Source organism: Cynoglossus semilaevis, chromosome 7, assembly GCF_000523025.1.
Source record: "Cynoglossus semilaevis isolate Cse_v1.0 chromosome 7, Cse_v1.0, whole genome shotgun sequence".
Classification (NCBI taxonomy): Eukaryota; Metazoa; Chordata; class Actinopteri; order Pleuronectiformes; family Cynoglossidae; genus Cynoglossus; species Cynoglossus semilaevis.
The window spans coordinates 1,933,363-1,950,223 of record NC_024313.1 but is presented as its reverse complement, the minus strand read 5'-3'; the positions used below and the strand labels follow the sequence as shown (position 1 = coordinate 1,950,223).

The window sequence follows — 16,861 nt, the reverse complement described above, 5'->3', positions numbered from 1 at the left end:
TCTGAATGTGAACCTAAGCATGTCAGTCGTCCAAGCAATTTTAAATTGACAGTGATGTGCTATCGCATATAATCATTTACACAAGGTAAACTGCTCGACCAAATATTTCAGGCAATGTTAAAAAAAAACAAAAACGTGACAGCATTTTGGGAACTTTATCTAACGGATGGTTGGTAGCCCTCCCTGTTGGGTTCCCTTTATTGTACACGGCAGCTTCTAAATGAAAGACAATTGAGCTGAGAGGAGAGACCCTGTAATTGCACGTCATTTTATGAAGTAACAGTAGCGTTAAAAAAAAAAAGAAGAAGCAAAAACTAGGAGATAAAAATGATCTGACATGACGCCACATCCCTACGCACCAAAATAAAAACAGTTACGAATCCCTTGTTTTTCGGATCTCGTCCAAAAGGTAAATGTTAATTAACAAAATTCCACAGTGGACCTACTGATTGGTCGGCTACCACATCCTTCTTTTTAACCATATTAGTCCACATCATATGTAATGGGAATTGGACTCATCCTGGACAAGATTTTTTCCCCAGCGAAGCTAATGAAAAAACGTTAGCTTGTTTCCCATTTTTCTATCGTCGATAAACCTTACTCTTCTCCTTGTAGAACTTGAATTTGTGAACACTGCCCCCTTCTGAAAACCATTGATAATATTTAGCTCTTCAAGTACCAACGGTATCACTTACGTGTTCAGCTAAGCTAGTACTTTTCAAATAGTGGGGCGGCCACCCCTAGGGGAGGCTTCAGGGGGCGTGAGGGTCTTCCAATGGAATATGGAACACTGGACATAAGTGTACCACTGCTGTAATGCTTAAATGATAACAAGCCTTTAGCCACTAGGTGGCAGCAACGCATACAGTGGTTTGTACAGATAAAAATATACATGTTATCAGGTTCTTATATATAGTATTTATAATAGTATTTCGATTTGCGGGGTTGTGGGTCAGGCGAGTGAGTACCACTAAGCTAAGCTAAGAAGAAGAACTTACCACTAAAAAAAGATTTTTTAGCCTATTTATCAGCCAAAATATAAATACCTTGTGCACCGCTAAAGGGATGCTAGGTACCGCTAAAGGGTCCACGTAGCTTAGGTACTTCGCAGTAATAAAACCACACATTGAACAAGTGGCAGCTCACAATACAGTTGAGAAAGCAACTCGATACGAAGCCATGTTGTTATTAAACTTAGATTAGCTGTTCAAAAAAAAAAAAAATCTATAGTTGAAATGCATTTATTTATAATAACTACACTCCCACCTTTTCCATTCTTGTGCCTGATGATCTTCAAATATTCAGTACCGCAGACGTGGTATGACTGTTACAACTATTTCTGTGGGGACTTAAGCAACATCCAAGCCTGTACTGTGTACTTTTTCTTTTATCGAGAATCACACACTCTCTCGACTCATGTAAAACTGCCTGCACAGACACGTGTATCTGGAGAAAACAAGTTTCCGACCAATTTGTTCTGTGCCGTCTTTGGTGCACAGATATGTTTTTTGTCTTTTGTGGTCTGTTGTAAAGCTTGGTCTGACTGGGAAAAAAAAACCAAAAAAAAAACCATTCTGCATTGGTTTTTATTCACTGCTCTGAACTAGATCCACACAGAAAGGAAATACGTTCTACGGCTCAGTAAACCCCGATGATTCACTGATGCGTTTACCGATTACTTTAACGCGTTAAAAGTCTGTGTCCGTGTCATTTAAAAAGAACAACTAACAAACTTTCTATCATTTTTTTTCCGTTGCTAACACATACATCTAGCGTATGAACGTGACCTTCACTTTGAACTTCCCACCTACCCGCGTGTGTCTTGCGCCGTTATTATTCCGAATCTGTCCACGGACATATAACGCTGAACCAAAGTGCCTCTGTGGTACACTCAAAATGATTCACAACAATACTGCTGTCTCAGCTGGTAACCTGCGTGGGTAGGGTTCAATATGAGGCATTATCCGGGATGAGCAACTTTGAACTTTTCTGTGTGTTGACTCGAGCGTCTCAACTTAAGGAAAATCTAGTTATCTATTATAACTGCGCGTCTCAAATAGTGGGGCGAGCCCCCCCTGGGGGGGCGGTGCAGTGAGGTGCCGGGGGGGCTTACAATGGAATATGACATGCTGATCTTCCTCTGCTGTAATGCTTGAATGATAACAAGCCTCCAGCCACTAGGGGGCAGCAACTCATACATTGGTTTGTACAGATAAAAAATATACATGTTATCAGGTTCTTAATAGTATTTCAATTCATAGGGGTGTGGGTCAGAGAAAGTGTTCTACCTTCATTGAAAACATTAATATATGTTTAGAAATATAAACCCAATATACTATATATACACATATGTTTGGATGCTGATTAAAGGCATGTAGCTATGTGGCATATAGTATGATTCAATTCTTCTTGCATATGGCAGTACTCAAATAGTGGGGCGAGGCACCTGGGGGGCACGCTGGACATAAGTGTACCATTACTGTAATGCTTGAATGATAGCAAGGTCCAGCCACTAGGGGGCAGCAACTCATACAGTGGTTTGTACAGATAAAAAATATACATGTTATCAGGTTCTTAATAGTATTTCAATTCATAGGGGTTGTGGCTCAGAGGGGGGGGTGTGAAGACATTTCTGTCCCCAAGGGGGAGCTTGACAGAAACTAATGGAGAACCACTGCGTTATAGGAACAAATAGAAACAAATAAACAGTAATAGTACAATGGCTCTGGCTGGAGAAAGTTGTGAGCTCGCAAGGTTATTTGGACAGTCAGCATTACTGTAATAGCCGCAATGGTTTACTAACAACGTTGGCTTGTGTTTAGTGTGTGTGTGTGATATTACTTGGATTTATAGTAGGTTTTTTTTTCATCCAGGAAAATTATGAAAGACCTCGCTAATCTCCTGTAGACACATTCTCACTGACAGCAAGCCTGTTTATGTATTTACTGAATGTACAGTGTGTAGGTGTCCTCAGAGACAGCAGTGTAATATAGCCAGCTGAATACAAAGCACCTTTTTGCATATGTATAACAATGTTTTTTTTTTTCCTTTTCTCCAGCCTGTCATACACTGTTGTTTTTTTAACACGTACTAGCTAACATGCTACCTTTGTCCTCATTTCTTCTTTGTTTTTCTTCTTGTCTCTCTTCCAGTACGAACAGCTCTAATAGCTATAATCGGATTTATGCCGACGAAAGGAGAAGGGGCAATTGGATCACTCGATTATACCCCGGAGGAGAGGAGGACCCTTGCCAAAAAGTAAGATTTAGTAGATAACAAAAAAAAAAAACTTACTTTTTTTATTTATTCTTTTGCCAAGTGTGTATCGTGAATAATTTGTTATGGTAATGAAAGGATTTGAGAGGAGCAGTGTGGAACCATGTGTGACAATATGAGCTCGCAGGTGGGATTGGCAAACACCGAGAAGGGGCGGGGGGCGGGGGGGGTACGATATCACAGGCATGACTCTTGTTAGATGACATTAACCCAACTCAGCTCTGCACAAGCATGTAAAACAATCAGCACCTGAGCCTCCGAGGACAAGACTCCCCACTAATAACTTTCTCCGGTCACAATGGGAGATCATCCTGCCCAGGCTAGCCCCTGGCATCGCAAGACGACAAATACGCATGCCAAAATATCCTCTTTGTCCTCTTCCTGGGGGGGGGGGGGGTGGAGGGGGAGGGGCATGAGTGGGCACATTGCTCCTCATTTCACACTGCATTTCCCTCAGAGAGCATGGCACAAAGGCAGAATATGAGAAGCTCCAGCTAATGTCACTCTCCTATTTGCAGTGGAGACGGGGTCTTGATCAGCTAGCGCTTTCATTAGCACATGGAGATGAGATAGACACTAAGGCACACTTTGCTATAAATACGAAGCTGCTTATCTCCCCCCCGATGGAAGTTTTTCCTCTTCAGTCCGTGGCTGAGGCAGCACTTCTCTTTAGTTTTCTCATCTCCTGGTTCTATACCCCTGGTGATTGGAAGCGCTGTCAGTCAGAGAAAGAACAGCAGAAAAAGGCTCCTGTCCCAATATATTTTTTTTTTTTTTTTTTTTTTTTGAGTTCGCCAAGTTCATGACTGACAAGTAAACTGCCATAGAATCTGGCTAGCAAGAAATCAGGCCAGGCAAAAACAAACACAGGACCCTATGGAGGTCGGCGAGTCATACAAATAAATAAAAATAAATGTCACACACTCCTTATAGTCGAGTTCTCATATCGTATACAGGAGTCCGCCTTTCGGGCAAAAGTATTAGTTATGCTGTTTTTTTCTGCGTGTTTTCATCCTTTTCAATACAAGAAGTACACGTATATTAGAAAATATACATATTTGATGAAATATAATTTTACAAATCATCATAAACATGAGGTGTTTGGGCTTTTTCTGCTTTCAAAATTTGTCAAGCGGACCGGATTGAACCCCCTAGCGGGCCAGTTTTGGCCCACGGGCTGCATGTTTGACACCCCTGGTTTAGCGCATAGGGTTGGGCTTAGGTATTTTAATATTGATATATTTTTTTTCCGATGTTTGAAACTGAAATTTTAACCAATATTGGACCGATGCTGATCCTGATTTTGTTTATAATTTTTTTTTCCCGATGTTTGAAACTGAAATTTTGACCAATATTGGACCGATGCTGATCCTGAGTATCAGATCGCTCCATCCCCGTATCGATTTTATTTCGATCAGATAGTTTTGCTGACAAACCGATCACCTGATGGAGAATGTGGAAAAAACTTTGTTTTTTTTGTTGGTTTTAAGTAAATCTTCAATAAATACAGAGGCAATTGTTTAATGAGACATGTTGCTCAACTGTAGCTAAGCCAACCAGCCAGTGGGGTCTGAACTAACAGATAGTGGATAATCTGTTTTTACCCGTTAGCTGAAGCCGCACATTACAACTAGCATTTTGGTTACAGGCACACACACTTTTGTTAAATATTATAATGGATGCATGGATTAGCGTAAATGTGGGGAAAAAAAAAATCATATTAGAACAGAATCAGTTCAATAACAAAATGATTTCTCTGGGAGAAAAAAAAATGTTTTCCAAATTTGAATAGAAGGGGTTTTTTCTTTGGCAAAGTACACAGAGAAATGTAGTTTTCAAAATATAATTGTACAAGTTACAAGTTGAATTAAATTATAATTCACAAGTCAGAGAAACTGATTTTCCGAATTAAGCGCTGCATACTTTTTAAAATGACTTTTTTGTTAAAAAAAAAAAACAGTAAACATCAAAGATACTTATTTTTGATTTTTTTTTCCCCCCCTAAACTTTGCCAGAAGTGACGTTCACAAAACTTCACTGAAAATCACACGAACGGCACGTCCTTACAGCGACACAATTTGGATCGTGTTTTTTTGCTGGCAGTGCGTTTTGTTTGTGCATCGAATCTCTCGAGAATTGGACTCCACCTGAGACATGTAAGTACATTTCGGCTCTCCTTTAATTTAAGGAGTTGTCACCGGAGGGGTGCAGCTGCCGTCTGGTGACACGCTGAGCCTTCAGTGACGGCTCCTGCTCTCATTGTGAAGCAGAGTTCACAGAGCGTTGGATTGTTCGCCCACTAATGGGGAACGTGATTGGGGTTTAGTCCGTCATCAGACAGTTCAGTTCGTTCTTTCTTTTTTTTTTTTTTTTTTTTTTTTTTTTTACACCTTACCTCGCAATTTTTGGTTAACCAAAGCTCAGGCACAGGGTGCACTTAATCTTCTTCGTAACTGAGAGTACATTGCATAACTTATCGTTCTTGGTAAGGGATTAACTGTAATTTACAGCGTAGATGGCGGATATGAATGTTTGCGCGAACGTTGCAGGAAGCTAAGTAGCTAATAACACGGTTGTATTTCATGTTTAAAATGTCATTTTTTTTGGATGAAGAGGTTTGGGGCCCTCCAGAGTCTCCCAGTTCGTGATAAATCATCCAGTCAAGTTAACGCGCAGAATTAATGTTAACGTCATCAGGCAAAAAAAAAATCCTACATATATCAGTCTGCGAATGCATTCATCCGCCTACCCCCGGGGGAAAGAAAACTAAAAATAGTGACATTTTTAAACAGAGTAAAAAAAAAAAAAATCTTTGCCATAATTTTCTTTTCTTGTGCTGCATTAAAAACAGTCTTGGGATCTTTTTTTTTTTTTTTTCCAGCTTAAGTTTAATGAAGTGTCAGTGCTCCAGGTGAGCCAAGATTGATACGATTCTCTGAAGTGGTTTTATTGTCTTTTATTGCAGACGGTCCCATAGCATGGCAACAGTGCAGTGGAGCTGATGAGGACAGTTTAGGTGTGGGAGGGGAATTCTCTGCCGTCTATGACCCAAGGGTTAGCCTGTTGTTGTTTGTGAAAGAGGTGGACGAATTTGTGAAAATTCACACACACAAAAAAAGCCTTGCGAAACACGTAATACGAAGGACAACATACTGTATAGTGAGTCCAATGGAGTGGTTCGCAATTATTTTCTGTCATGCGCCCCCTAGAGCACAGGTGCCAAATCTGGCCCGTCCTGTAATTATATTTGGCCCGCCAGAGTTTTCCCGCCATTATATATCCGCTATATACTTGCAAGATTTGTAGTATTAGCGATGTATGCACGATATTATAGCACATATATTTGTGGTTGTTCTTTTGTTGGCCTGTAATAAAATAATAAGAAACGAAACTAACCCCCCCCCCCCCCCCCCCCCCCCCCCCCCGACACCTCACCGCGCCCCTCCAAGCAGATCCGCCCCGCTCTTTGAGAAGCACCGTAACTCTTTATCTAACAGGAAAACGAAAGAACGGCGTGATCAGAGTCCCTTTGTACGGAGTTGCGGAGCAGAGGCTTGTATCAACTTAAAAATGGGCCGCAGTGTTGATACTTGAGGTCAAAAGAAATCAGATTGTTGTCCTCTTGTACCACTCGTACAACTATGAGACTGTCACAACTAAAACCGTGTTCAATTTCACAAGAGCCCAGACTGAAGAACGTCATCCCAGATGTTGTCTCGGGAATGCTTATTGTGTCCCTTTGTCGCGGATGACTTACAGTTTCTTCTTAATTATCTTATCGTGACTCGATCGAGAACTTTATTCAGTACAGCGAGAGGTTATTGAATGATGTCACGATGAATTTGTTGGTAAATGTCATCATTTTCCCCACTGTTATCAGGAGTTTCTGTTAGGTAAGGCCTACTTATACTTGCATGTATTATTTGATGTCATCATTTTCCTCGCTGTTATCAGGAGTTTCTGTTAGGTAAAGCCTACTTATACTTGCATGTATTATTTGAGAAAAAAAACAAAAACAACCCACATCATTTTAATTAAAATCAAGAAATGCTGACATTCAGCACAGTGTCAGCAGGCGTCCATATAGGGATGCAACGGCAATCAAATGTCACAGGCGAGAGAGTGGATTTCAATCAAGGAGGAACGGTTTTGTTCTAATGTTAGTGGGTGAAAATACGTGGCGTTACCTACGGAGAAAAACCCAAGCATGTCAACCATTCTGGCCTGATTTATTTCATCTTCTGGGTAAGGGATAAAAAAAAATCTTACGACTTACTGTACATACTCGCATATAAGCCAAATTGAAAACACCAAAAAATAAAGATCGAATCGGTGGGGGTCGGCTTATATGCGCATCCATCGATCGCATCATCACCGATATTTAAACACCAAGTCGAACGTATGGTCAAAAATATCATTACATTCAATCCACAACTGATATTTTATATTTATTTTAACTGTACCACTGATATACTGTGCAAAAAAAAATCACATCTTTTCCGAATTTCGCAACAAACATTGGCGAAATCTTCGCAATTTTAACGTAAACAGTGTTTACCAAGATAATTTGTTGACATTTTACCACCGCAAAAAATGAAAACATGTCCAGCTTGTATGCGAGTTTCTGTAAAAATCACCATTTTGGGATCAATTTTCAGGAGTCGGTTTATACGCGAGTATATACGGTACATCCAGATTGTCCGTGAAAGATTTAAGGTTTGAGTTTTACACCTAGAGTAGTAACTCTGTCATTGTACCTTAGAGATAGTGTATGAATTGAAGATCGTCGTTTACCTTATCCCACAGCTAGGACGGGAGTGTGTTAAAATAAAACATTGTGAATGTGAAACATTAACTCCCAGCTCGACATTTTAGTACCAACCAAGATGTTTTAAAATATGCATCGAGTTCGAAGTGTTCTGCGTGGCCCCGCGAGTTTGAATGCGGACCTTTACTTCAGATTCACGACTATAATTTATTTAGTGGAGCTCCGTAAAAGGCTAATCAGTCACTGCCCCCCCCCCCTCGAAAATGTCTCTTAGTATTTGTAAATGCTCCTTTTCCGTCAAGGTCAAAACCGAGCCCGATGTTTAAGGAGAAATGCCTTTGAAATTCACAGTGACATGACATCGACCGTTAAAACTTGATCTTTAAAAATAACACCGCACAGGCTGACTTAAAATGACAATTTTAGTATTCATGAGACACAACCTTTCTCCCACACATGCAAATGTCATTGTTTGCCAGGGCAGCAGGTTGAGAGTTATGCCTCCTGGCTGCAGGCTAATTTTAAACACATGAAAAAATTTGGAAAAAAAAATAATAAAAAAATTAACACATAGGAGCAGTTGCTGCCATTTTGTTTTTTACATTTGCCTCTATTAGAATTGTGACTGGAACGTATGTGAACATATGATCAAAAATAAATATGTGAATATTTCACCGGTGCAAATGTAGACCACGTCTCATTTAAGTTAATTTCTCAGCCCCATTGATTGGCTGGGGAACTTTTTACGAATTATTCATTGTTCTCGCTTGAAAAATGACTGCGCAGAGACCTTCACCTTTCCTCTTAGGGGTGATAATGAAAATGGTAAACAGATTTGAATAGTCTGACCACATACAACACAAATTGTTCTGGGCTAAAAGCCAACTATTATAGCCGTTTTCTGTCTGCATTCTGATTGGTCCCCCCTCGGTCTCCCAAACAACTCCCCCTAACTTGCATCCACCAGATCGCAACTCAAAATATCTTACTAACGATGCAACCCGCAAGGCCTGTTTTTTCTCGGAAAGGAAAGGGAAAAGAAAGGACTGCATTCTAAAAGGGTATTTTCGGTCGAAAGGTACAAATTACAAAGAGATTTTACGCTGGAAAGTGCTGGACTTGTATGTGGATTCCCTCCACGTTTGACTGATTTAGTGCAAATTGAAGTTGAAAACCAACCGCAAACGTTGCTTTTTATGTAACCGGTTGCCATCATATCAATTCTCTGTGATCGCCCAGACTTGAAAGCAGCCCAGGAGATAACTTCCGATAGCTTTTCGTGGAAACATTTTCAACGCTTTGCTAAGTACCTGAAGCCTATTTAGGCATTCTTTCTCCTCGGCTATAACACTACTTCACTCAAATGGAATAGGGTGTACATTTCAGTGTAGAAGGAGATTGGTATTTGCATCATTTAATTCCATAATGTATCCAGATCTATACATGGAACCCTGCGTGCGAGGAACCAAGATGTTGTGTTACCCGCAGCACGATTGATAAACTCTTAACATCACTCCATTAGCTGCTGCAAGGGACGATTAATTTGTTTTTTATAAGGGAAACTCACAGAAAGAGCCATTAGGTGTTGTCTTTTCTTTCCTTTCTTTTTTTTTTTTTTCAGTTTTCACATCCCCCTGTTTTGTTGATATTAGTAAACATTACACTGAAATATTGGACATTCTCAAGCCTGGTTCTGGTACTTGAATGTCCCAGGTAGCAGGGGACGAAAAAAAAAAAAAAATCCAAGCACAGCATAATTTCAAGTACATACGGATCCTTGTAAAAAGTATGGCAGTATAGGCTAGTAGTATTTGCGGTTGCCGTTTTCGCCGTCTAGCCGCGGGGTAGTAGTTCTGTTGGCCGAAGCTGTAGATTTGTGAATTAACTTCCGCACAGATTTTACATGATTAATTGATAGGAGAACCCTGTGTGGTTTTTGTTCGTTCGTGTCGACTGTGGCAGCTGTCTCGCGGTAGCTATGTACACACGGGGTGATAAACAGACAGTATGAATCTTCGAGTGTTTGTTCATTGATGCTCTCACGGCCACGGAGTTGTGACATGTTTCGTTATATCATCGGTTTATCTAAACAAGCTCTGTGTGTCGGTGCTCCGGTTTTAGCTTTGTGAATTTATGATTACAACGCTTACAGAAGTTTCCTGGCTGAGATATCGCTATGTAAAAAAGATCAAGAAACTCTTTGGATAGCTGTCCTGCTGAGGTGAAGGCGGAACTGTTTGAATCAATCTACAGGAAACTCAATCTCTCGAAGAGCGAAAACATTCGCGGGTATATATATATATATATATATATACTGTATATATATATATATATGTATATATGTATATATATGTATATATATACATATATGTATGTATATGTATGTATATATATATATATACACATATATACACACATATACATATATATCAGAATTATTCCATTTTTTATGAGTTGTTCTCTAATTTTGATCTCCAGTGTACATACATATATATGTATGTATATATATACATATATATGTATATGTATATATGTATATATATATATATATATGTATATATGTATGCATATATATATATATTACAAATATTTAAGTATTTGGATGCGTTTTATTGAAAACCGTGGCTTTTCGTCCCCGAAACAAATCCGTACGGAGTCACCCGTCTGAAAACACAGACTTCATGTGCAAAAACTTTTTAAAGATGTAAAAAATTAAGGATGTAAAAAAAGAACGTATGTATAGTCAATAAAATACACTGCTACATATATGGCAACTGTGAAGAAAAAAAAACTGAAGTCTAAAAAACTATAAAAGTAGTCCTGCTATAGTCCAGTCCAATGTAATCTGTTGTTGTCTGAGAATGTTTTTTTTCCCACAGTCACAGTCTTATCTCATACACCACAGCTGTGCAAAACAGTAAATTAAAGACCAAACAAAATATGGGGCGGGCCACCGCACAGGGACTGCAGAGCGTTGGTTACTGGCCTCTAGATTAGCGCAAACACGGCTGTATTTAAAAACTAAGTGAATCACCAGAATATCACCGGCGGTGCAAGCAGAATCGACCGAGGCCACTGCTGTACGGTGATAAGTTCTGCCATGTGTTTGTTTGGGTTTTTTGTTGTCCTGGAATTTCAAAAAAAAAAAATGGTACAGAAGGTTGACCATGTGTCAACCTTACCTCCCGCAGGTCCCAGGACTTCTGCTGCGAGACATGCGGCTGCTCCATGCGATCTGCCCTGCAGGACCTGACTCCCAACAGCCAGCCCAGTGCTGAAGACCACAAGGCTAAAGAACTGGCTCAGCAAATCAGCTTCAAGGTACTGCAAGTGGATGAGATTTGACTGACATTACGGTGACGCCATTACCTTAGAGGAAGAGCCGTTTATAGCATCAGAGCCTCGTAGACAACGTATGGACGCGACAAATGTATTCAATTGGTTTCTGTAGGGGAAGCGCAAAAAATAAAGTACTTGCATTTATAGCCTCATAGTCTTTCGAATTCCACCATGATGCTGATGTGGCCTTGGGTGAAAACGAGTTCGTAGCCTCGCTTACGAGGCTTCAATCTCCTATTTCCAGCTGGGAGCCTATTTGTGTTTATGGCCGCACGCAACTCTCTCTTTTTTAACTGAGGTTTGAATGGCGAAATAATGTCATGTGTTTATATTGAAGTATATTTTTGACCCCGAGGTGAAATGAACCGAAGTTTTCTTACATGCGACCAAACTTTCTAGACTATTCAACTTTTAAACCAACGGTACGATAGCTGACGCTGTGAAATTAGTGTGTAGAGCCAGTGGCAGAAACCCTTGTTAGGGGGATGTCACTGAAGTCTTTTGTACAGAGGAAGTCACAGGCATTAGGGGGTAATTGTTGTAACTGTCAGCTAACAAAATTAGCCTGGCAAAAATCTTTCGTTTTTTCCAAAAAAAAAAAAATCTTAGATCGTCATTAACGAATCAGTGAATGTTTGACATTTTGAGCATCGTCAAATCCGCACACACATGGCTTGGCCAAAGTTAATTATAATAACAAAAATACAGATATATACAAGGGGAAAAAAAAGCGTAGTTATTATAGTAAAGATTTTTACCGAAGTACCGATTACTACATGAAAAATCTTGCTGCACTGCCTGTTTTCAGACTCCGCTTCTGAAAGTCTACAGCCTTGGCAGATGGCCTTCATTTTTCTTGCCGACTTTTATAATCATTAACACATTATGGAAATCTGCAGGTGCTAACGACTTTCATCCGTGATGGATTCACTGTGGTCAGGTGAAGTGAATGCCGACGATATTTTCTCTCACGCAATCAGAGCATTTTTCTTCATGTGAAATCACTGCTAACTATTAAGTTAACATTGTTAGCCCATATTGTAAAAGTCACAAACCTTCGCGACCCAAGTCAATAAAAAGTCAAAAAACTTCTGGGACCCTCTTGCGACCCAGCCTTTGGGAAACGTTGCGTTAGCCGACAAAGGTTGCTAAATACATTTAAAAAATGATGACGACTGCGTTTTTTTTATATATATATATATTCCATGCAGACAGAAACCTCTTCATCCAGACAAGCGAGTGAGAGCGGCGGTGCGGAATCCAGCCCTTCATCATTAGACCTGGAAGAACCCTCCACCTCTGCCAGCCGTGAAGCTGCTGCTGCTGCTGACACGTCGCCTGCCGAACAGGTGAGATTAATAGGGACGACACGCTGTATAATCTGCATACAGACAAGCCGACAACGTACAGAGCAGACGCTTCCTGTACTTACTTGGCATTTTTACCTTTCCAAAACCCAGATAAATGGCTTTGTTTCGAGCACATTCAAATGCCGTTCTTAGAGATATAGTTGTTCCCTGCAAAGTTCACTGTACCGTTAAAGTAATCGCACTTAACGTGTCTGTACCTTCGCTGTCGCACTTTCACGCTCACTTTGTGTAAAATATGATGTTGTGCCTGAGATATTGCTGCAGTGCACCGCTGCAGTTGTTGCCTAGGTAACAACCAATTGGAGTAGTTAGTTGTGACTTCCGTTTTAGCAAAGTTAACGGAGTTGGTTTCAGCGCGTGGATTATTAGGGACAAATTGGGTCACCTTTATTTGCGAAAAATCATTAATATCGGACAAAAATATCAGAGTAAATGAATTAAATCAAAGTCCGTGAAAAGGCTCCACTGAGTCACCGAAATTAAAGATTAAGTCTCAAGGGAATGGCCTTGCATACGAATGAAGGACGGGTGGCCTGTGTGTTTAAAATGCTGAAATTGCTAAAAGTCGATTTCCATTTGTAAGGTCAAAAAAAAAAAATCATAAAACGCCTTTTTGTCAGTGGGATTCATTTATTCACAGGGAATGAAATGAAATCCCCATGCAATGCTCTGTCAATTAAAAAACAGCTCGTTATATACATATCCTGTCAGTATTATATTTAAAATATATTAACAAAAAATATCACGCAAATTCAGAGCTTTGGTTGATTGTTTTTCCATGAGCCCGCTAACCCTTCCGCAACAACAACAACAACAACAAAAGTCTACCGGGAAAATGTTGACTTTGTTATACAAGGGGTAAAACCAGGTCATCACAACAGATCGTACTTCTGGAGACACATTACAGATGACGACAAAAACCAAAATGCTAATTTTACAGGATACTGATCAGGTTTCGGGAAACAGGCGATGTTTTCACGAGATACGGATCACATTTCCACACGATAATGAAAATGTGTTTACAACACCTTTACTTTACAGATCACAAATGCTGATTGCAAATCTGCGTTTTAGATAGGCACAAATCCTGTCCCTTTGTTTTCTTTGTGACCACCCACCCACCATTAACCCACCACTGATGCATCCATACTGGTAATCCCTGCACACTAGCTTAAGCGTACTGGCAAGAGTAACCATTCTTGCACCACCTAGTGTTTTAAAAAAGCATGTGAATACCAATTAATCATGATTAATCGCAGTTGATTAAGATGACCGTATTTTCCGGACAACAAGTCGCTCCAGCCAAAAAATGCATAATCGTCAAAAAATGCATAATGAAGAAGAAGAATTGATTAAGATGACCGTATTTTCCGGACAACAAGTCGCTCCAGCCAAAAAATGCATAATGAAAAAGAAGAAAAAAACATATATAACTTGCTCCAGAGTATAAGTCGCACCAGCCAAAGGATGGAAAAAAAGTGCGACTTACAGGAGTAGCAGATACTGGTACACAAGCCTAGAGTGCCCTCTAGCGGCTGTCAGTGAGAAAATAACACGGAAATTTTCAGTGGTACAGGAGTAGCAGATACCGGTACACAAGCCTAGAGTGCCCTCTAGCGGCTGCCAGGGCGAAAATAAACATGTAAATTTTCAGTGGTACAGGGGTAGCAGATACTGGTACACAAGCCTAGAGTGCCCTCTAGTGGCTGCCCGTGTGAAAATAAACATGTGAAATTATATATTTTAATGTATGTCGAACCCGAGTAAAAGTCGCAAACTCGGGCAAAGGATGGAAAAAAAAGTGTGACTTTTAGTCCGGAAAATCTGGAAAGTTTAGAATGTATGTCGAACCCGACTAAAAGTCGCAAACTCGGGCAAAGGATGGAAAAAAAAGTGTGACTTTTAGTCCGGAAAATCTGGAAAGTTTAAATTCCTAAAATATGTCAAAAAATTATATTTTCTTTTAATAACTGGGAAGGAAAGAGCTAGGTGAGTCTGACGCAAGCCTCATTTCTGAGGTGATGTAGTTACCATGGTTAACGGGTAACCCTTCTATATGTCTATGTATATCAGTATACATGATATAATATATGTATTCCTAATCTGTTAAATCATAGGGTAGTTGTGGATTAATCATGATACAGTATGAGTAATATAGTAGTATTTCACTTAGCTTTTTCCTCTGTTTAAAATCATATTGATGCAAATGCGCCGATAATGTGATTAAAACCAAATTCCCATCAACCTCATTTGGTTAATAGCTTCCTGTCGGGCGTTTACGGAGAACAGAAAGGAAGTATTCGATCAGAATACAGTCGCGGAGATTTAGCGGGGTTAGGCGGATGAGCAGAAAAGTACCCTCGGAAATAAACCCGTTATTACGTTTGTGTGAACTTTTCTCCTTTGTTCATTAAAGATGCATGGCAGTGGAAGAATCGGTGGGTGTTCCGAGGCACCGCGCTAGGCAATCAGACAGATTCTGTGGTGCTGTGTGTTTACAGTTAGTCGAAACCCCCCTCCCCGCCCCCCCGCCTACCCCTTTTCTCACATCACTCGGTTGTAAGATTGTTTGGTAAATTCATCAACAGCTGGCATCTCGCTGTTTTACAAAATCCTCTTAAATTAGTAATGACGGATTCTGTTCGCCGTTAATGTTTTATTTGTACTGGGTTATGTGTGGGATCAAGCAGAGGCATTTGGGTGGGCTCCCTCCCTCTCTCTCTCTCTGCTAACATCACTGCAGATGTGTTGTGGGAGCTTGAAGCCTGTCTTTTTCCCCAGCACCACCTCAGATGGTGAAACTTAAGAGGATTGACTTTGTTGCATGCTGCTCTTGAAAGAGCCACGGCAGCCCACCGAAGAAGCAGAGCAGGAACTTTAGATTAGTGGTTTTTTTTTTTTTCCACTTTGGAGAAATGAAGCAGGGCCACGTCCAAAAATAACACTCGACATCTGTCACTGACATCGGAGGCTAGAACACTCGCTCTAAATGGATCTTTCCCCCCACCCTCCCCCCCTCTAATGTCAGCTCAGCCCATAGCGCCACACACTGCTCTGGGACACCAACTGTAGGAATGTGTGTCTACTGCTTATTGCTTCCCACAATCTCATCGGCTCACGTCAGCTATTGTCTTGGTTACGTGCAACTTGCCAGAGTTGAGTCAATTGCGGTTTTTTTCTTCCCTCCTAATAGACTCTATCTCCGTGTTGTGTTCACTGACAGTGTACCAGAATTTTAATACTACTAGGCTGTTTTTGTTCAAAGAAAAATACTTTAGAAATACCGTGATTTTAATTTGAATGAAAATAACGAGCAGGAAAAAAACGACCATCGTTCGCACTTACAAGAAGGACAGAACTGCTGCTAATGATGAAGTCTGTTTACGAGTCGTCTTCTTGCCAGTGTCTTATTAGACACTGTTCAGACCATTAAATATCCAGTAACGCTGAAAACCAATTTATTAGGCTCATCACGATGTTTTTCAAATGTCAGCTATGATGACCCTCAAAAATATTCCCATACAGTAGTGGTAAAAAAACTAGATAGTAACATACTATACATTTTTTAACTTTATTGGCGCCACACTGTGTTGTGTTTGTTGACTTATCTATTGATTGATCGACTGATATTTGTTTTGTGTTTCTGTGTCTGGCTGCTTTTTTTTTTTTTTTGGTTTTTTTTTTTTTTTTTTTGCCTTTGATGGATGCGCTGTGTTGTTGCAAAAATAAATATTTTAGTCCTAACAATCAAAGTAATCCTTAGTGTTTCAAGACGTATAAATGTTTGGGGTATTTTTTTTTAATCCAGAGAAAGTGTTGTTTTCAAAAGAATCTTCAAAAAGTCTTGACTGCGTTCACAGCATTGTGATGACAAGAAAAAAAAATCTTTGTATTCAGAAAAATATGCGCGATTGAACTATATGATATGAACTTTTTGCCGATATCCGATATGCCGTTATTGTCCAAACCCTTAATTTCGGGCATCCCTACACAAAAACAATTCGCAATAAGAACCAGACCGAAAGTAATTAAGAAAACAAAGAAATCATCTTTGTGACTCGTACTTAGCGACTGATGATTGATGAGTTCCATTTTTTTTTTAAAAATA

The 16,861-nt window shown here is 40.0% G+C and overlaps 1 protein-coding gene and 1 long non-coding RNA gene across 2 annotated transcripts in view; both read left to right on the top strand.

Moving 5' to 3' along the window:
* Window positions 1–16,861, top strand: part of ube2j1 (ubiquitin-conjugating enzyme E2, J1) — a 40,863-nt gene that overhangs the window by 21,544 nt on the left and 2,458 nt on the right. Inside the window, exons 5-7 of the mRNA XM_008312715.3 lie at window positions 3,153–3,258; window positions 11,236–11,365; window positions 12,595–12,732. Coding sequence (XP_008310937.1) covers window positions 3,153–3,258; window positions 11,236–11,365; window positions 12,595–12,732 — 374 coding nt within the window. The remainder of the gene's footprint in view (window positions 1–3,152; window positions 3,259–11,235; window positions 11,366–12,594; window positions 12,733–16,861) is intronic.
* On the top strand, window positions 14,392–16,078 carry LOC112487213 (uncharacterized). The gene is made up of 2 exons (XR_003050092.1): window positions 14,392–14,554; window positions 14,648–16,078. It is a non-coding gene; the product is annotated as an uncharacterized LOC112487213 (long non-coding RNA).